This window comes from Pristis pectinata, chromosome 7, assembly GCF_009764475.1.
Source record: "Pristis pectinata isolate sPriPec2 chromosome 7, sPriPec2.1.pri, whole genome shotgun sequence".
Classification (NCBI taxonomy): Eukaryota; Metazoa; Chordata; class Chondrichthyes; order Rhinopristiformes; family Pristidae; genus Pristis; species Pristis pectinata.
Genome location: NC_067411.1, coordinates 84,562,051 through 84,583,375, shown reverse-complemented (window position 1 = coordinate 84,583,375; position 21,325 = coordinate 84,562,051). Strand labels below are relative to the sequence as shown.

The following is a 21,325-nucleotide window of genomic DNA, read 5'->3' as shown; positions in this document are numbered from 1 at the left end:
GCTCCCATCACGTGGAAACTGATCTAAGTGAAGGCAGACAAAGCCAAAATTTGCATAGCCTTCAAATAATTGAAGTCTTCAAACACTTTTCCTCAATGTGGTCCAGTGCAAGCTTATTGTCTACCAAGTTGCAGTGATCTTTGTCCTCCTATGAATTGGAGACAGACAATTTGCTTTAGACACCTCAAACTACTGGAGAAGTACTACCAAGGCCAGGCACTAATAGTAGAAGCAGTGTACCCCCTACCTACATCAAGCAACATCTGTCAGTGTCTGTGAATACTACATAGGATTCTTCAGGCATCTCAAAAACACAAAATCTGGAACAGAAGCAAGTCATCCTTGAGCTTAAGGAACTGCAGAAGAAGGAGGAAGAGAGGGATTTTTTTTGTGCTTTTTAAAGTGTTTTACTTCATGGAAAAAAGATTTAAAAATATAATTTTTAACCATGTTTATGCTTAAACTTTGAAAAACTGCCCTCTCTGAGAGAGGGGATTTGTAGGATGTTAAAGATGTCCAGAGGAATTTTGTGGCTTGGGCTTGTCGGTCCTGCCCATATCAGCCATTACATTGCTGGAGGTCCTGTTCCCCCTCAGGCTGCATGGACAAGCAGGATTGATTTTTAATGCAATTTGGAGAAGTTCAGAAGAATCAGGTATGTGTGAGGAGGGTCCACTCAGGAAATAATTTTGCTATCATTATGATGTAATTCTGATGACAGCTTTTGGAATGTAGGTGGGTATTTGACCTTTTCTCCAGCAAGTATTTGTTCCACAAGGATGGTTGAAGAATTTCAGTCAAGCCCATAGATGGTGTAATGAAAACTCAACAAAAAAAAACTGCGCGTGCTGGAACTATAACATTTTTTTAAAAAAAGGAAGAAAATGCTGGAAATATTCAGCTGGTCAGGTCACATCGGTGGGAAGAGAAACAGTGTTAACATTTTGGGTTGAAGACTTCATTATCTGTGGTATGGTCAGCCAGAAGATTTCTGAAATGATCTGATCATGAATAATAGGAGCTATAATTTACAATTGATTTAAATCTAGTGTGGCGTTCAGGAGTATTTGGAAGGTCTGCCACCATTGACTGTGTCCATCCGCAGCTGATATGGTTTCCTGGGATTGTATAACACTAATGCAAGATAGAGAAAGCTTTGTACATTCAGTCTCTTGATGCTAAACTATTTAACACATTGCCCAGTACTTGATTCCTGCTTCCTGTTCCTCCCCTGATGTGGAGATTGGACCACTCATTTTCATTGTGGACCATGTCATTGTTAAGAGTGTTCGATACATGCATCAATGGTAATTTCTTATAGGTAATTTCTTTGGCTATTTTTGGTAAGAACTTAGAATTTACAAGAAAGACCATCCTTGCTTGAGGTTGCTTCAACAGTTCCATCAGTCACAGCAAAACCCTGTGCAATGTAAATGTTATCAAGTAAGTGAGGAGTACCAGAGCCAACTCTGCCCACAGAACAACTAAGGAAAACTTTGGATATGGGTAATTTAGCTAGTTATCAAAGCTATCAAATGCTCAATGCTTTGTGCATTAAGAAATATTCAAAAACGACAGGAATTTAAATTATAAATTTTTTAAAAACTTCAATTTTTAACAGCTCGTACAATATTGGGGAAGATTAGGCCCTTGCAGTCACTTTCTGCTTTGGGGGTGGTGGTGAAAAGTCTATTTACATGGGGATCAGATTGGTCAAGGGGATTTAACGGGTACGTTTTTCATACGGTAGTTGGTATCTGGAATGAACTGCCTGAAGACGTGATGGAGGCAGGAGCAGTAACAACGTTACGAGGCATTTGGGCAAGTACTTGAATGAGCAAGCCATAGACGAGTGTGTAATTATGCAGTCAAGTGGGATTGATAGATTTGACAGTTGGCATAGATGCGGTGTGTGAAGGGCCTGTTTCTGTGCTGTACAATCCTGACTCTATTCTCAATTCACCTTCAAATTAAAACATGACCATCCATGTCCAGGATGCACAACCAGTTCCTGTGACGACTGCCAATCTTAGAATGCCCCCAGAGAGCCAATGGACACTTTATGCTCCCTCTCTATGGACACCCAGACATGGATGTATCCTTGGAAGAGGGGGAGGCAGTGGAGGTTATAGGAGTGATTTCTCACTATAAGTGGTATGTAACCATGCAGCTTGGCATTTCCTTGTTAGATGTCAGAATGTATTTTGAAAAAGAATGACAAATTAGTTTTTCTTGTCTGCACATAAATCAAAAAATTGCTGTCAGTTACATGGAATGGTACTGGCAGTTACCCAAGTAGCCCAGTTTCCTATCCAAATGTCATTCTCTTTCAACAGATTCCATCACAATGGAAATAGGTAATTTCACGGTACAAGAGTTTCAGGTATTATGAAAATACTCAAATTCTTTTTTTGTAATGGAAGACAGAAACACCCTTAGTAGTATTTAGTAATTAAGGCACAGCTAAAGGATTTGTTTAATGATGTCTCCTTCATTCTTTGAATTATGATAAAGCCTTGCAGAAAGTTTTCTTGATCTGACATGATTTATTCTCCTTTTCTTTATTTTTCTGACTAACTTGCTGTTTGTATTCAATCTCTTCTGTTGCCTTATTGAAAAGTATTGACAAGTACGTTTTAATGTAATACCAGGTGGTAAGATAATGTAAACTGTGTACATTGGAATGACAAAACTGAACTGCATCCAGAAAATGAAGGTGAAAGCTAAAGAAGTTAACAAAGTGATTGGAGAAGTATAATTCATTGTATATTAATTGAATGCTGCAACAGTTTTATAAGTAATCTATTTGGCTTTAGATGGCTAAACTACATAACTAAAATAGGTTCTGCAGCTATTTGATAGATTGGGTTCCAATGTAGGACTAAAGTGGATTCATTCATCCCAGTAATTAGTTAAAACAAAAGCTATTTGTATAGTACCAGAGTTGGAGCAAACAAAAAAAAAGGGCCCTGGGCCACCAAACAAGGAGTTATTTACAGAGGGCAAAATCTTGGTTAAAGAGATATTGTTCAAATAGATATTGAGCATTGGTTTAAAGAAGTGGAAGCTGAATGGCTTTGCAAAGATTTGGATCTAGAGACTTTTAAATTTGAAGATATGCGAAGCCTTAGTGATAGGAGCATACATCTCGGAGGTTTGGAGAGCTGGAGTGTAAGGATTGTGGGTGAATAGTGAGAATTACGCAGTAGGTTTCTGAATGATCTCAAATTTATGAAGAACAAAAAGAAAACAATTTTTGAGTGTTTTGAACCATTTCAAGTTTGGAGATGATAAAGGCATAGATAAGGGGTTTGGTAGCAGGTAAGCAGAGGTGGAGTTGGAGTCAATTAATATTATAGAAGTAGAAATAGGTTGTCACATTGAAGACAAAATCCAAAAATCAAATTGAATGACACCGTTCAGTACATTGATGTCATATTTGACCTAGTCAAACATGACGTCAATGTACTGAAGGGTGTCATTTAATTTCGGAGAAGAGAGTTGGCATCCGTGGCTAGGAAACTAAGTTTGTGATGAGGATCAAAATGAAGGCTTTGGGCATCTCATTGGCTAGGATTTTGTTGATGGCAGCTCAACCTTTGCACCAACCACTGAGCTATGTATCAGTCATGTATTTTCCTCATACACTTCTGGAAAGCTGATCTTGCTGAAATGCAAATGATATGGCTGCAGGGAATGATCCGGGTAATGGCTGTCATGTGGTAGACAGCACAAGCCCTGCACAAAACAGCTGAGTTAGCATTTTCAGGCAGCAAACTGTGCCTAGACCTTCGTCATCCCTCAAATCTTTCAATCTTGCAGTACCTCTGAATGTCCTTGAAGTTCAGAAACTTAAATCTATTAAAAAATGCCATAATTTGATATAGCACAGGAACAACACGTTCCTGACATAAAAGAGTCCAGCGCGAAGCTTGGGAAAGGATTCAGCAGAAGGAACCTCTTGAATTCGGGATTTCCAAGCTCTGATATGCATCAGCCAGAGTTCTGAACTGGCTGGCATTTGCCACTTGAGTGACCTATCTAAGAGAGAGACAACGTGAAGTGGTCACATTTCTGACTGACCAGGGGAAATAGTAATGATTTAGTTACTTTGATCATATATTTGCAGTTGCTATTATTGTGTAATTGTCCAAGTAATATTATAGACTGAAAAGTGCTGATGTAATATTAAAGCTGCTGAACCTACTGGCAACCTTCAATCCTATTTATATTTCATACAGAATCAGTAACACGGTTAAAGCACCTTCACCATTTATCAATATATCCTCTATATATTATTGCCAAATTATGAAACAACCTTGTAATACTACACCAGCATTTTCCAGTCCTGAGTTGGAATATGTATGACAAATGTTAAATTCAATGATCAAATGATCACTCGGGCATAGAAATCCTTTTGGGCATAGAAACCAATAAAACTAAGTCAATATATCTGGAAAACACCAAGACTGAGAAGAATAAACATGTAGATAACTCAGAGTGTGATGTAATATTAGTTATTGGGCACTTGAGCCGAAAGTGAACAAAAGTAAAATTTGGCTGAGGGAAGTGAGGAGTTTCATAATTTTGGGGTTATGGTTAAACAAGTTAAACAGAGGCCTTAATTTCAATACATAAGTGGAATGATGCATGTCCTGATCATTATTTGTTTAAAGTGTAGCGACTCACTGTCCAAGCAAGTGAACCAGCTTGGCGGTCAGGTCGCACGTCGTCAGAGCGGCGAGGCCCAAGATGGCCTTGGGCCTTCGTCTTCCCCGAGCGACAGGGAGAACCCGCGCGCGGGAAAAGTTTGATGACATAGCGCATACGTCACTTCCATTTTCAGTGGGCGGGAACCGTTCCTCTTAAAAGGCCCGCGCAAGGTGGGAAAATAAATCAGTTTTTGCTCTGCAGCCCACCGACTAGTGTCTTGCTTTCACATCGCGGTAGCAGCCGCTACATTGGTAACCCCAACGGTCCAAACAGAGTTTGGACCCGCACAATGGACGACAACGCAGCAGCCAACACAGTGGCACTCAAGCTGCCCACCTTTTGGATGCTTTGGCCCAGTGTCTGGTTCAACCAGGCTGAAGCACAATTTCAACTTTGGCAGATCACCTCTGACTTCACAAAGTACTACCATGTGGTCAGCTCTCTGGGCCAGGAGACAGCCACCCAGGTCGGAGACTTCATCCAGTCTCCTCTGGAGGAGGATAAGTACCCGGCTTTCAAAGACCTTCTTATTCGGACCTTCAGCCTCTCCCGTCACGAGCGCGCTGCCCGCCTGCTTCATCTCGACAGCCTGGGGGACAGATCCCCATCGGCCCTAATGAACACGATGCTGGCCTTGGCTGAGGGACACAAGCCTTGCCTAATGTTTGAACAGGCCTTCCTCGAACAACTACCTGATAACATTCACCTGCTGTTGGCCGACACTGATTTCAGCAATCCACGTGAGGTAGCTGCCCAGGCAGATGTCCTGTGGAAGGCCAAACACGAGAGCGGGTTATCCGTCGGCCAAATCGCCAGGCCGCGAGCCCAACGCCTACCTAAACCAGTCCCAGTAACCGAGCGACCACACCCCAGAAACACAGACGACGATACTGGTGACTAGCTGTGTTCCTACCATCAGAGGCGGGGCGCAGAGGCCCGTCGATGCCGCCCATCCTGCAAGTTTCAGGAAAACGCCAGGGCCAGCCGCCACTGATGGCTACGACGGCTGGCCGCCAACATAGCCTCCTATTCATTTGGGACAAGCAGTCTGGGCATCGTTTCCTCGTTGATACTGGAGCAGAGGTCAGTATTTTACCCCTGATACTCGTAACAGGCAACAAGGTCCTGTACTCAATGCCGCAAACGGCACAACGATACGGACTTTCGGTATCCGTACAGTTCAATTACAATTCGGCGACAGCCATTTTACCTGGAACTTTACCCTTGCCGCCGTCGCCTGGCCATTCCTGGGAGCCGATTTCCTTCGAGCCCACAGCCTGTTAGTTGTCCTGCGAGGGAAGCGGCTAGCGCACTCCAGAACTTTCCAAACCTACCCCCAGGAGAAGCCAGCCTACCAGCCCCGCACCTGGACTCCGTTTCCCTGTCTGGAAACGAGTTCACCAAGCTCCTAGCCGAGTTCCCATCGGTTTTGGCACCTCAGTTTACAAATTCGGTGCCCAAACACGGAGTCCAGCACCACATCATTACCACAGGGCCACCCCTTCATGCCTGAGCACGACGACTACCTCCAGACAAGCTCCACCTGGCAAAGGAAGAGTTCCGCCACATGGAGGAGCTGGGGATCGTTCGCAGGCCAGACAGCTCCTGAGCCTCCCCCCTGCACATGGTCCCCAAAGCCACCGGTGGGTGGAGACCCTGCGGCGACGATGCCGCTACCCCATCCCTCACATCCAGGACTTCGCGGCGAAGCTACACAGGACCCACATCTTCTCCAAGGTGGACCTCATCCGGGGATACCACCAAATCCCAGTCCACCCTGAGGACGTCTCCAAAACTGCGCATATCACTCCATTCGGCCTCTTTGAATTCCTTCGAATGCCGTTCGACCTTAAGAACGCCACATAGACTTTCCAGCGGCTGATGGACATGGTAGGCCGAGACCTAGACTTCATGTTCATTTACTTAGATGACAGACTAATCGCCAGCCATGACCGCCAAGAACACCTTTCCCACCTCTGCCAACTGTACTCCCGTCTCCGTGATTTCGGCCTCACTATCAACCCGGCCAAGTGCCAATTCGGACTTGACTCTATCGATTTCCTCGGCCACAGAATCACCAGCGAAGGAGCAACACCCCTACCCGCCAAGGTAGACGCTATCCGCCATTTTGCCCATCCTAACATGGTCAAAGGCCTGCAGGAATTCCTGGGGATGATCAACTTTTACCATCAGTTCATCCCTGCAGCAGCCCGTATCATGCGCCCTTTGTTCTCACTGATGTCGGGCAAGGACATCGCCTGGAACGACGAGGCTGCGGCTGCCTTCGTTAAGGCCAAAGACGCCACGATGCTGGTACACCCTAGGACAGACATCCCAACCGCCCTCACGGTGGACGCATCCAACACCGCGGTTGGTGGAGTACTGGAACAATTAATCGAAGGCCGTTGGCAACCCTTGGCATTTTTCAGCAGGCACCTTAGACCACTCGAACTGAAATACAGCACTTTTGATCGGGAACTTATAGCGCTGTACCTGGCGGTCTGGCATTTCCGGTACTTTTTAGAACGCAGGCCTTTCACCGCTCTCACCATAAGCCTTTGTCCTTCACCTTCTCCAAGGTCTCCGATCCCTGGTCAGCTCGTCAGCAGCGACATTTGTCCTACATTTCCGAATTCACGACGGATATCCAACATGTCTCCAGAAAGGACAATGTCGTTGCTGACACACTTTCCAGACCGACCACCCACAGCCTGTCCCTGGGTGTTGACTATACAGCCCTGGCTGACGCACAGCAAGCCGACGACGAGCTGCCCAGCTACAGAACTGCAGTCTCGGGCCTGCAGCTCCAAGATTTCTTAGTTGGTCCAGGTCAGCAGACCCTCCTTTGCGACATCGCAACAGGTCAACCCCGCCCTATAGTTCCTGCAGCCTGGCGGAAACGCATTTTCGATTCGGTACACGGGTTGGCGCACCCGTCCATCAGATCAACTGTTCGACTGGTCGCCATCAAGTTCATCTGGCATGGCCTGCACAAACAGGTCAGTGAGTGGGCCAGGACTTGTCCGCACTGCCGGACATCAGAATTCCAACGACACACCAAGGTCTCGCCGTGACAGTTTGAGCCTACCTGTAGAAGGTTCGACCACATCCACGTCGACCTCGTTGGTCCTCTGCCAGTTTCAAGAGGGGCTCGGTACCTCCTTGCCATCGTGGACCAGTTCACGAGGTGGCCAGAGGCAACCCTTCTATCAGACATCACAACTGATTCTTGTGCCTGGGCACTGCTCACAACTTGGATCTCACGTTTTTGTATTCCAGCCCACATCACTTCAGACAGGGGCACCCAGTTTACCTCCAGCCTCTGGTCTGCATTAGCGAACATGCTAGGGACACAGCTACACACCACCACAGCCTACCACCCTCAATCAAACAGGTTGATGGAACGTTTCCACCGCCATCTGAAATCAGCCCTGATGGCCCGCCTGAAAGGTCTTAACTGGGTCGACAAACTGCCTTGGGTCCTGCTCGGCATACGCACTGCCCCCAAGGAAGATCTCGTGTACGGTGTGCCCCTGGTCGTCCCAGGGGATTTCATACCCGCCCTTCGGAGCCAAGAGGAACAACCCACGGCAGTCCTGGAAAGGCTGCACGAGAGGCTCGGCAGCTTGGCACTGATTCCCACTTCGCAGCATGGTCAAGCCCCATCCTGTGAGCCCAAGGAACTACGAGACTGTAAGTTCATTTTCGGTCGCAGGGGTACACCCCGGGCACCGTTGCAACGACCATATAAGGGGCCATTCCGGGTCATCAGGAATAATGGGTTCACCTTTATTTTGGACACTGGGGGCAAGGAAGAGGTCTTCACGATGGACCGCCTCAAACCGGCCCATTTAGATCTACAACAACCGGTCGAGGTCCCAACACTGCGACGCAGAGACCGACCTCCTAAGCAACGGCTAGCACAGCTCGCGAACCTTGGGGACCGTATCGCCGGTTCTGGGGGGCGGTTTGTGTAGTGACTCACAGTCCAAGCAAGCGAACCAGCTCGGCGGTCGGGTCGTGCGTCGTCGGAGCGGCGAGGCCCAAGATGGCGTTGGGCCTTCGTCTTCCCCGAGCGACGGGGAGAACCCGCGTGCGGGAAAAGTTTGATGACGTAGCGCATACGTCATTTCCGTTTTCGGTGGGCGGGAACCATTCCTCTTAAAAGGCCCGCACAAGGCGGGAAAATAAATCAGTTTTTGTTCTGCAGCCCACCGACTAGTGTCTTGCTTTCACCTCGCAGTAGCAGCTGCTACAAAAGGGAAAATAAACATCTGTTTATGGGATTTTGTTTTTGTTCAGAGTGCTTCAAAATTAATAACAGTAAGAAGTGTTTTTTATATATTGTGGAAGTTATGACTTGTTTCAAAGTACTAACGTAATGGTGGAACGCCATTTCCGTACCATCTGAAGAATTTGTTTTGCAGCAAAGTTATTCGTATGCATGCTTGTATGACACTTCAGTAAATCAGCGCAGATTTGGGGTTGCATTTATCAAATCACTTGGTAGCTCTTCTATCAGATTAAGGCTCAGCAAAATTCTTCTCTGCTATCTTTGCCGTTAGAGACCATGCAGCTGTATATCAGGTGACTAAGTTTCTGGGCACCATGCCTAGGCATATAAGCAAAATAATGTCAAATTATTTCAAATTCCTAGTTAAATCCAGCATCCTTAAGTTTCCTACAGTGTACGTGCTTAAGAAACTAGCCATCTTGCAATCCTTATAAATCATACTTTCTCAAAATCCAGGGTATTCCTAACATTTTGCAAACTTAACAATGAGCATAATGTGCATGGCGTGAAATTCAAAGTCTATCGAAATTTTATGCTAACATCAAAAACATCCATGAAAAGTGTCCGATTGTTGTAAACATGCAATTGGTTAACTTGTCTTGTTCAAGGAATAACAGGTTTTCTTCCTACTCTTCTACATCTGTTGTTGTGTGGGTGACTTATTAAACTTGTTCTTTTGTCACTTTGACTATGTTGAAAGATCAAGAAAATAATAACCTTGCACTAAGATGGCAATTCTGAGTCATTTATGCATACAGCATCAAATTTGTAGAGTACTTCTGACATAATAACATTTTCTAAGGAACTTTGTTAAACAAAATTTGGTGATAAGCTGTACAAGGAGGTACTGAGACGAGTGATACACCGGTAGTGGCCCAGGTAAGATGGAATCATTAACACTGAAAGCTTCAATACATAGAACACTACAGCACAGTACAGGCCCTTCGGCCCACAATGTTGTGCCGACATTTTATCCTGCTCTAAGATCTATCTAACTCTTCCCTCCTCATAGCCCCCTATTTTTCTATCATTCATATGTCCATCTAAGAGTCTATTAAATGTCCCTAATGTATTTGCCCCCACAACCTCTGCCGGCAGTGTGTTCCACGCACCCACCACTGTGTTTTAAAAAAAAACTTACCCCTGACATCCCCCTTATACCTTCCTCCAGTCACCTTAAAATTATGTCCCCTCATGTTAGCCATTGTCGCCCTGGGAAAAAGTCTCTGACTGTCCACTCAATCTATGCCTCTTATCTTGTACACCTCTATTAGGTCACCTCTCATCCTCCTCCTCTCCAAAGAGAAAAGCTGTAGCTCACACAACCTATCCTCATAAGACATGCTCTCCAATCCAGGCAGCATCCTGGTAAATCTCCTCTGCACCCTCTCTAAAGCTTCCACATCCTTTCTATAATGAGGCAACCAGAACTGAACACAATACTCCAAGAATGTCGGCACAACATTGTGGGCCAAAGGGCCTGTACTGTGCTGAAATGTTCTTTTAAAAAAAAGTGTGGTCTGACCAGAGTTCTATAGAGCTTCAACATCACCTCACAGCTCTTGAACTCAATACCCCGACTAATGAAGGCCAACACTCCATACGCCTTCTTAACCCTATCGACCTGCGTGGCAACCTTGAGGGATCTATGGGCGTGACCCCAAGATCCCTCTGTTCCTCCACACTGCCAAGAGTAGTAGTTGAAGAAACCTTTAAAAACCTATTGCTCTGTCAAAAGCTGCATTTTTGATATTTTTTCCAATGCACTCTAATTCAGATTAATGATGTTAACGTGCCAGAGCAATGTTCTGTATAAATGATCTGAGTGGTAGATATAAAGCAAAGTTCTCCACAACTAATTTTCTTCTGCATGCACCCCAGCTGCCAGCACCCCACTTCAACTGCCTAAACAACAGAAGTGCCAGTGTTATAGGTCATTGCCAAAGTCTTTATGGGTAGCTATCAATATCATTATTTATAGTTTTCCATTGTGGAAGTTTTATTTTAATCTGTGTTTTTAACAGTGCCACAATCACTTCAATGATCCAGGTTCAATTCTAGATGCTTGTGTGTAGAACTTGCATATTCTCTGGGAATTCATGTGGATTTCCTCTGGGTGCTCTGGTTTACTCTCTTACTTCAAAGATATGCTGGCAGATTAAATGATTGCTATAAATGAACCCTAGTGTGGTGGCTGATAGGAGAATTAAGGAGTTTGTGAGCACGTAAGAGAGAATAGGTACAGGGAAATGTAGGGGAATGGATTGCTTGGAATACTCCAGGAGCCAGTCTAGTCTTTGTGAGCTAAATGGATGCTTTCAATACCTTGAGCAAAACATACAAGACTTGTCAAAATTGGCATGTCTTTTCCAAACCAAAGTTGCCTTGATTTCAGTAAAAGTTCTTGAATTGCCGTGGGTTTCTCCAAATGATTCTCACTTAAGCTATAGCCTTTGCTATTCTGCAGTCTGTTCTGAACTGCTGTAGCCCTATTATACTGATACAATCTTATGATTGCTATCATAATACTCTGTGAGCTTTGAAAATGGGAAATAATAACTTTCCTGTCATAATTTGTAAAGAGAGAACTGCTTGCTTCATCCTTCATTTTAAAGCCATATTCTCTATTCAAATTGTTGCTTGGGAGTGATAACTAGCAAGACTCTTGTGATACAAATCATTTAGTTTCTCCAATTCTGGGAATCCAAACTGATTTGAATTGACTTGGAGGGCTGAACAGTTTATCCAAACTTCATTATTAGGGACTACAGCAATAATCCCTTTTATCAAATGTTGTGATATGTTTTGCTATGTTTTCTCATGCTCCGTCATTCGAGTCATTACAACACACACATTTTTATACTATGAAATGTCCAGGGTTGGCACAGAGCTTCTCAGAAGTGATTTTGACTTGCATGTGTAGAGGCCACTATGAGTTTATTCTTGCTGAAACATAAAGTTAACATTATCTGCTACCAGCAACATATTCGACAGGGAAATATACTTTTTAATCAATTTTCAATATGTGGGTTTTGCTGGTAAAGCCAACGTTTATTGTCCACCCCTGATAGCCTTGTGAAGGTGATGGTGAGCTGCTGTCTTGAACTCCAAGAAGTCCCTATGAATGTCGTTGGGTAAGGAGTTCCAGGATCTGAAATCAACGATAAATGAACAGCAATTATATTTCCTAATTAGAATGGCATGTGTCTTGTAGGAGATCATGAAGGTGGTGATGTTCCCTTGTGCCTGCTGGCTTGACCTTATTGGTAACCCACAAACCCTGTACAATGTGTTGTTGGAGTAGCCTACGCAAGAATGCAGTGTATTTTGTAAACTGTACACTCTACAGTCATAGTGCACAAGTAGTGGGTGGGGAGTCACTCAAGAAAGCTTTGCTGTGTGGTGTTAAGCTTCTTGAGTGTTGTTGGAGCATCATTTAGCCAGGCAAGTGGTGAGTATCCCATCACATTCTTGTCTTATGCTGTGTAGGTATCCTTGTACACATGCAGGTATAGCAGGCAACTACAAAGTAAATGGCATGTTGCCCCTTATTACAAAAGGATATGAATATAAAGGAAAATGTTTCTTTTTATATAGGGCATTGGTGAGACCACACCTAGAGTCTGTGTACTATTCTGGTCTGGTCTCTCTTAAAAGAGGAACTACCTGTCAGAGAGGGAGTGGAGCAAAGATTCGCCAGACCGGTTCCCAAGATGGCAGATCTGTCATACATGGAGAGATCAAAGAGGCGTCTTCTTCACAACTCCCAATTGATACATACAAAATTCTTAGAAAGCTCAAAGGAGTACATACAGGGAGACAGCCTGTCCTGGCTGAGCAGTAAAGGGTTTGGGGTTACATTCTCAAAATAAGTTGTAGGCCATTTCCCCCAATTTCATTTTAAATAGTAGTGTTATGCCCACAAGGCAAAATTTTGCACAAATGTATGTCCAGTGTCCTCTAAGCATCAGGCTGTCACATGCACAGTGGTACTGATAACAATTTAAACTCCTGGCATTCTGTTTTGACTTAAAATGGCTATCCTAGCCCAAATGGTCAGAGTTCAGAGAAATGTTGAAGTAGTAGCCTTTAAAAATCCATCGTTTTTTAAAAGAAAAATTCTCAATTTGCATTTTGGATATTGTTATTTTTTCCCAATGTGTTTTACTTAAACCAGCTTAATAATGATAACATGCCAAAACAGTACAAATTTGAGTGGTAGATATGAAGCCCAGTTCACGATTACATGTTTTTGTTTTGATCCATCCCAAGTTGGTCCTAAATTGGGGAAAGGCTAATTTCAATGGTAACAGACCAAAACTATCAAAAGTTGATTGGGAAAGGCCTTTTGCAAGTAAAGGGATGTTTGGCAAGTGCTAAGCTTTTTAAAAGTGAGATGGGAAGAGTTCAGGGCCAGAGTGTTCCTGTTAGAGTGAAGGGCAAGTCTGCAAGATTAGGGAACCTTGGTAGGTGAGGGGTATAAAGGGTCTGATCAGGAAAAAGGAAGAATATATCAGGTGTAGATACTTGGATCAAGCGAGTCCCTTAGGGATGCATTTGAGAAGGAAATTAGGAGTGCAGAAAGATATCTGTTTGTTGTATTAATGATTTGGATGAGAATGTAGCTGACCTGATTAGTAAGTTTGTAGATGACACCAGAGTTGGTACTATAGTGGACAGTGAAGAAGGCTATTTTGAGAATAAAACAGGATCTAGAACAACTGGGAAAGTGGGCCAAGAAATGACAGATGGAATTTAACTCTGACAAGTGCAAAGAGATGCATTTTGGTAAGTTAAACCAGGGCAGGAAATACACAGTGAATAGCAGGGCCCTGGGGAGTGTTGTTGAATAGAGAGACCTTTGGGTACAAACATATAATTCTCTGAAAATGGCAACACAGGTGGACCAGATAGTGACGAAGGCGTATGGCAACTTGCCTTTTTGGCCGAGGCATTGAGTGCAAGAGTTGGTACGTCATGTTACAGATGTTAAGCTTGTTACATTGGTTTGGCTGCCCTTGGCGTATTATGTGCAATTATGGTTGCCACACTACAAGGACGATGTAATTAAGCTAGAAAGGGTGCAAAGAAGATTCACGAGGATGTTGCCTGGATTGGAGGGCTTGAGTTATAAGGATAGGCTTGGTCTATTTTTCCTGGAGTGAAGGAGACTGAGTGACATGAGAGTGATAGCCAGTGTCTCATATAGTAGGGGGTCTAAAACTAGAGGGCATAGGTTTAAGGTGAAATGGAGGATGTTTAAGGGGGATCTGAGGGGTAAATTTTTCACACAAACAATATTTGATATCTGGAATGAGCTGCCAGAGGAAGTGATGAAAGCAGCAACAGTAACAGTTAAGAGGCGCCTGGACAGGTACTTGCATTGGCGAGACACGCAGGCTGCTGATGCGGGATTTTGACCCGAAACATTGACAATTACCTTCCTCCAACGGATGCTACTTGACCCGCTGAGTTCCTCCAGCAAGTCGTTTGTTGCCAAGGCAAAGTGGTATGTGGAATTAATGCAGGCAAGTGCAGTTAGTGTAGATGGCCATGAGGTTGGCATTGATACAGTGGGCCCAAAAGCCTGTTTCTGTGCTGTACAACTCAGTGACCCACTTTCATCTCCCGACACAACAGAAAAGTACCACTACTGTGCACCATTATCAATATTATTGCAGGCAGATGTCAACATCATCTGGTTACATTTTTCCATTGTAAAAAGTTATTTTTTAATCTTTATTTTTAGCGGGTAGTGCCACTGCTGCACCAACTTCCGTGACATGGGTTCATTTCTGACTTTGTGCTGTCTGAGGAATTTGCATGTTCTCCCTGTGACCACGTGTATTTCCCCTGAGTTGTCTCATTTCCTCTCAACTCTCAAAGACATTCTCCCAATTAGCTTAATCAGCTACTGTAAATTTCCCCTGATGTAGATGGATGGCAGGAAAACAAGGAAGGGGTTGATGGGTATATGAGAGAGAGTAGGTTACAGGGAAATAAGGGGGGAAATAGATGGGAATGCTCTGAGAACAGGCATAGAAGGCCATTTGAGGAAAAATGTAAAAAAAAAAGATTCCTGTTATTTTCAAGTTATCATAATTTTCAGGAACTTCCTTTTTAAATTGTCGTGAAGCTAAATGATCCTCACTTAAGCAAGAGCATTTGCTGTTATGTGATCTGTTCTGAACTGTTGTAACCATGTTGACATACTAGATACTATCAGTTTTTTGAACAAAGTCATATTCTGCAAAGGAAAACCTGCTTGATTTATCCATCATTTTTAAACCACAATCTTTGAATATGTGTTTTAATTTTTCAAATTCTCACCTGAGATTGATAACCAGCAGGATGTTCTGATACAAATCATTGAATCTCACTAATTTTGGGAGAGAATTTGGAGGGTTGAACAGTTTTGTTTCCAACATTTCAAGAATATATCTTTATCAGCATTATAGCAATAAGCTCTATAATCAGACATTTCAAAATATTTTGGTGTTTTGTCATGCATGTTGTCATTAGAGTCATTAAAGTACATGAATTGTACTGAGAAAAATGTGGGGCTGGCAACTGAGCCTTTCAAATTTTGCACATGTACAGTACATTGTTTCTGAAACACAAAGTTAAATTTATCAATTATTGGCAGTACCTCCAACAGAAAATAACTTTTAATTCAATTTTCAATATGTTGGATTCATTGACAAGGCCAACATTTATTGTCCATCCCTAATAAACCTTGATTATATTTCCAAGTTTAGGATGGAAGGTTGTGGTGCTCCCACTTTCCTGCTGCTTTGTCCTTGTAAACCCATGCGCCTTGCAAAATATTTTGTAGTAGCCTTGGCAAGAATGCAGTTTATTTCTATCTACTGTACTGATGTCCTCCATTTGAAGTGTTACCATGCCTCTCTTTGCCTGTCTGTCCTAAATCTTAAATGCTGTAGAATATTTGGTTCCCAGCTTTGGTCACCGTTCAATCATGTTTGTGTGAACCCATCAGAACATATCCATTTACAAATGTTTGTACTGTTAATATGGTACCCTTAGATGCATCTTGTTAAAATATATTCCATGTTCTGAATCTATCTGCTGATTGCCTTGTTTTTTTTTGGAACTTATTTATTTTTCTTACTATTCTCACTTTCCCCTTCCCAACTTAATTTCTCTCCCTCCTGGCTGTAATCTTGGGTTCTTATCACCCTCCCTAGCTAGTTTAAATCCTACCTAAAAGCACTAGGAAACACTCCTCAAGGTGCTGTCATGTTGAAATGCAATCTGTTTGATTTGTACAGGTCCCGCCTGACCCAGAAATCTGAAGACCCTGCTTTTGTACTATCTCTTTAGCCACACATTGATTTGTTCTATCCTCCTAATTCTTCTTTGGCAGTGGAATATTTGGTTTTTGTTGAAGATTTTAAGACGTTTTTAGGTTAATATACCAAACGCAACTTGGATTGGAATTGCTATTGCCCTACTGCCTCTGACTTCATTGGCAGCACCGTAACATAGTAGGCAGTGCTGCTGCCTTACAGCTTCAGAGACCCTGGATTCAATCCTGATACCTGATGTTTGTGCTGAGTTTGTATCTGCTCCCTGTGACTATGGGTTTCCCTCAGATGCTCTCGTCATGTGCTGGTTGGTTAATTTGCTACAGATATTTTTTAAAAAAAGATGTAAGTGGGTGAAAGAATCAGGGTAGAGTTGATGGGCATGAATGACAGTGGATTGCAGGGAAATAAGGGAATGGAATTGATGGGATAGCTCTGAGCCACATGACCTCAATGGGCCAAATGGCCTCCTATGTCATTGGAAATATTAAGTTGTGAAAGAAAGTCAAACCTGCTGGCTCTATCTTTGTGGTTCTTTGTGATGGTTTTATCTCACTGGTGTGTGATATTAGTCCACTTAGGAATTTTTTCATGTAAAATAAACATTTAGGTAATACCTGAGTTGTTTGAGATATTGTAAATTGCTAAATAACATGACTTTAAATATTTTTGATAAATTAAGTTATAGTGCTTGAAGGAATACAGGTACTCAAGTTTGAATTTGTTTGCATTGCAGAAAACTCATGTTAATAATATTTCAAACATTCCAATAATTTTGCTGGTTTTTACTAATCTTTCATTTTTAATGTTTTTACAGGCCTATGCTTCAGGATGTGATGTTGTGATTTTAGCCAGTGATTTTGAAAGACTTCAAATTATTCCTGGGGCCAAACATGGAAATATTCAAGTTGGATGTGTTGATTGTTCCATGCAGGAGGGAAAGGTATATGCATGTTTTGGGAAAAATTCAGATGTTATATAACCATTTATTTTAGGGTTTTGATGACTATCCTTCATACTAAATTCTAGAATTTTTTTTTGTAGTTTAGACATTAATTCCTTGGCCACTGCGACAACAGCATAGCTGGCAGCATGTGATACATAGGAGCTGGAAGGTGTCATTCAACTCCTTGGCTCATTTTCCCATTTGCTTAGATTTGTATTTGATTTGTATCTAACCTTCCATGTCTTGATTTCACATTTTTAAGTACCTTGACCCAGCTTAACATTCCTTCTGGTACTTCTGAGATCGTTACCAGCAAAAAGTGATTCTGAAAGAAAGCCAATGACCAGCATTTAAGCAACCAGGAAATGCAGGAGTGCCCACATCCAGTGAACAAAACCAAAATATAAATGCATTTATTTTCATGTTTTATTCATGGGTAATGTGAGAATTCAATATTGCCAGCTTCTCTGAATGTATGAAGATGGATTTAGACATTGATGTAGGCATTCTCATCACATACAATGTGCTGGGTTCCAGAATATAAAAAATTAAAGAGCAAGACCTATTTTACGTTGTTGGACGGACATAGGTTTTGACCAGATTTAAAAATTCTTTTAGATAAGGAACAAAAATTAGAATGTAAGTGGGAGGAAGCTGCAGATTCAACATAGTTAAGTTTTTATGCTCTCTCCAGGTAAAATATTAGCCATTAAAATGAGCTGAAGTCCTCTAAAAGCTGTAGGCTCAAATAATAAATGATCTTAAATAGTTCATATTTATCTGAGTGCTGAGGAAGTCTGGGAAGGAACTCAGTAAGACACTGTCAGTGAAGGAGTTACGAAACAGCTTCTTGATGACATGGCTAATGTACCCATATCAAAACTGCTTTTAAGTATTAATTCTATCCTGTATTAATAATGAATAGATTATTTGGTTCTTCCTTGAAAGTTAGCTTGAGAAATATTCAGTGATAAGAAAGATTGTTCTGACCAAACCTCATTCTTGGAGTTGACGGTATCTCAGAGGGTGTGGGAAGATGTATGATGTGCCATAGACTTCCAGTGGGAATTTGATGTTTGAAGTGTGAGATTATTTTAATCTAGTTAGTTTAAAAAAAATAGGTGAAATAGCCAAAAATAATGAGTATTGTTTAGAAGAGCTCTGGTAGGGGGATTGGCTGGACTCGAGTAAAGAATATGGTGGTAAAGAACTGGTGGAACAAAGAATCTGCTAGAGGAATTCAGAGAGTAGGGTATCATCATCTGGGGGGCGGGGTGGGGTGTGTGATAAGAATTGTTGGTTTCAGATCGAAGCCCTGAGAATAGAGGGAAGGTGGGCAGTATAAAGAGCTGAGGGGAAGTGGTGACTTGGGCCAGTGGGTGATGGTGGACTGAGGAAGAGTGATGGATGATGGGCAGAAGGAACTAGGTATTGGAAGGGGACGGGTGGAGTTGGGAGACAGGCAGGTGAATGATAGGTGGAGGCAGAGAGGATAAAGGCAGATGAAGCCTGGTGGGGGAGGGGATGGTTAAGGTGGAAACAGCTAGGAGAGTGATAAGCGGGAACACAAAGGCTACCAGAGCGGGAATTTGATAAGGAAGGTGATAATGTGAACCATTAGGGGAGAGGTGAAGGATGTATGGAATCAGGTGGGGAGGGGGGGGTATCTGCTGGGTAAAATATGTGGGTAGATGGAACAGGGAAGGGGACAAAAATAGGTGATGGGTGGCTAGAGGATGGAGGGGCATATAGGTAAAGGGACAAAATGGGATGACAAAAGATAGATTGGAAAAAGAGAGAGGCAGTGGGACTCAGGAGGTAAGGGTTACCTGAAATTGGAATTGGTGTTGCAAGGTCACTGTATTTCTAATTTGCATCAGTGATTTACATTTGTAAAAAAATAAAGAATAGAATAGAAAGGAAGCAGTACAGGAAAGATAGTTTAGGAGGGTGAAATGTATAGATTGGTAAGACCTTGGAAATGAAACTTAATATAGAGAATAGTCAAGGATGTTTGTAACTGGAGCAAGGCTGCAATTTTAATAGTATAGTAGTAGTTCTGTAACAATACTTGTTTTCGCTGAATTTGAGAATTATTGATGAAATCATTTTGCTGTGAGATGTGTTGTATCATTTCTCCATCATTGCCTAGGTCTACAAATATCTGGGTACGTTGACCTTCGTTCCTCAGATGTATAGTTAACTGGCATTGAAATTGGATTTGGGCTTATTTAAGTGGGGTCATATTTTTGAGAGGTTCATCATTTTTAAAAGACACATTGATATTCTTTAAGTTGTGTATATAATTAAACAAACATAGTGGGGCAGAACTTACTGATAGCATTGCCTGCAGTTTGATCTAAATGGTATTTCTCTAGGAGTGTGTCCAGGTCTGAGGTTTCCAAAGTTAATAATCATTCTTTGTGGACATTTTTTTTTTGACTGAGTGCCAACATTGGGCTTCTCACAGAGCCTGGAAGCAAAATGTGATCTGGCAACTTGTTATAATTTTCTGGCACACACACTGGGAAATCTATACCTAGAATCCGGTATGGCAACAATTCCATTCATTTACAACCTGCATAAAATTCTGAAAAATCTCATTTGGGGAGACAGTAAACATAAAGGATACAAGGAAAATTGAAAAGGAGGAGATGCTAGCTAGGGTGGCAATGCTTTAAGTAAGGCAGTTGGTCTGGGTGGAATGCATCTGAAATCGCTGAGGGTGAGGCAGAGGGAGGTTGCAACAAGACTTGCCATAATCTTCCAATCCTCCCTAAATACAGAAGGTGCCAGACCTCTGGGAAATAACAAATGTAACACATGCCTCTTAAAAATGGGATCCCAGAAAACGACAGGCCATTCAGTTTAGAATTCATAAAATTGGAGAAAATTTACAATACACAATGGTCCATTTATGTCGATGGCAATTGAGAAATTGCGGCCTAACCCCATTTCCCATAACTTTGTAACCCTACATGTTACAGCTGTTCAGGTAAATATCCAATTACTATGTAAACGTGATAAGGGTTGTAGAGGGCGACACCCTCTCAGGAAACTAGTTTAGGCTCCTATTCTCTGGGTGGGGAACAAGTCCTCATCTGTCAAATCTTTCTACTTGAAACTTATGCCACCTGATTTTTGACTCTTCTCCAGGAAATGGATCCTTATTTAATCTGTCTACCCGCCCCGCAATTTATACATTACAATTAACTTCACGCTCAGTTTCAAAGAAAAAAAACTCAGCAGAAACAACCTTTCCTTGTGGCTAAAAATTTCCAAACTTGGCAACATCCTTTCCACCAAACAAGGTGTAAAGGGAATTTACAATCAGTTTTCCTGTAATATGGAGACCAGGATTGTGTCTAGTACATGAGCTGTGGCTTAAGTAACATTGGATATACTCGCAGCAGAATGGAACTGCTCTCGTAATCCTTGCCTCAGCTAGAGCAGGAAAACAAACCATGTGCCTTTTTAACTACTGCACTTATCTACATTTCTACCTTATAAGATCCCTCTTGCGCCACATCTTTTTTTTCTCATTTGTTGTGTATTCACTTGCCTTGTTGCACCTCCCCAAATACATTACCTCCTCCTCTGGATTTTGTCACTTTTTTTTTGCCCATCCACCTTGACCAACTACATATTACTGCAGTTTAAAGCTTTTCTCTTCATTGTTAACCACATGGTCAATATTTATATCATCTGCAAACTACTGTAAGCCCTACATTTAAGTTTTAGTCATTAATAGATACATTAGAAAACAAAGGACCAAATACTGAGCTCCCTGGAACCTCAATAGCTATAGCCTTACAGTCCCATGAATATCAATTGTTTTCACCATGGAGAATTATGGAACTAATTTGCCAATCTCCCTTGGGTCCAGTGGCATTTACTTTTTGACCAGTTCGCCATCTGGTAACATTTCATAAACTTTGCTAAAAGTCCAGGTAAACTAATGAAACACAACATAATCTCCTGAAATTCTACATGTTACCACAGAAGTGCAAGTCATCTTACCCGGAGAGTGAAGGTGAATAGCCA

General features: G+C 42.4%; 1 protein-coding gene across 1 annotated transcript in view; it reads left to right on the top strand.

The window, feature by feature from the left end:
* The window catches only part of LOC127572791 (dmX-like protein 1), a 158,647-nt gene that overhangs the window by 8,895 nt on the left and 128,427 nt on the right, over positions 1-21,325 (top strand). Inside the window, 1 exon segment of the mRNA XM_052020417.1 lies at positions 17,153-17,278. Coding sequence (XP_051876377.1) covers positions 17,153-17,278 — 126 coding nt within the window.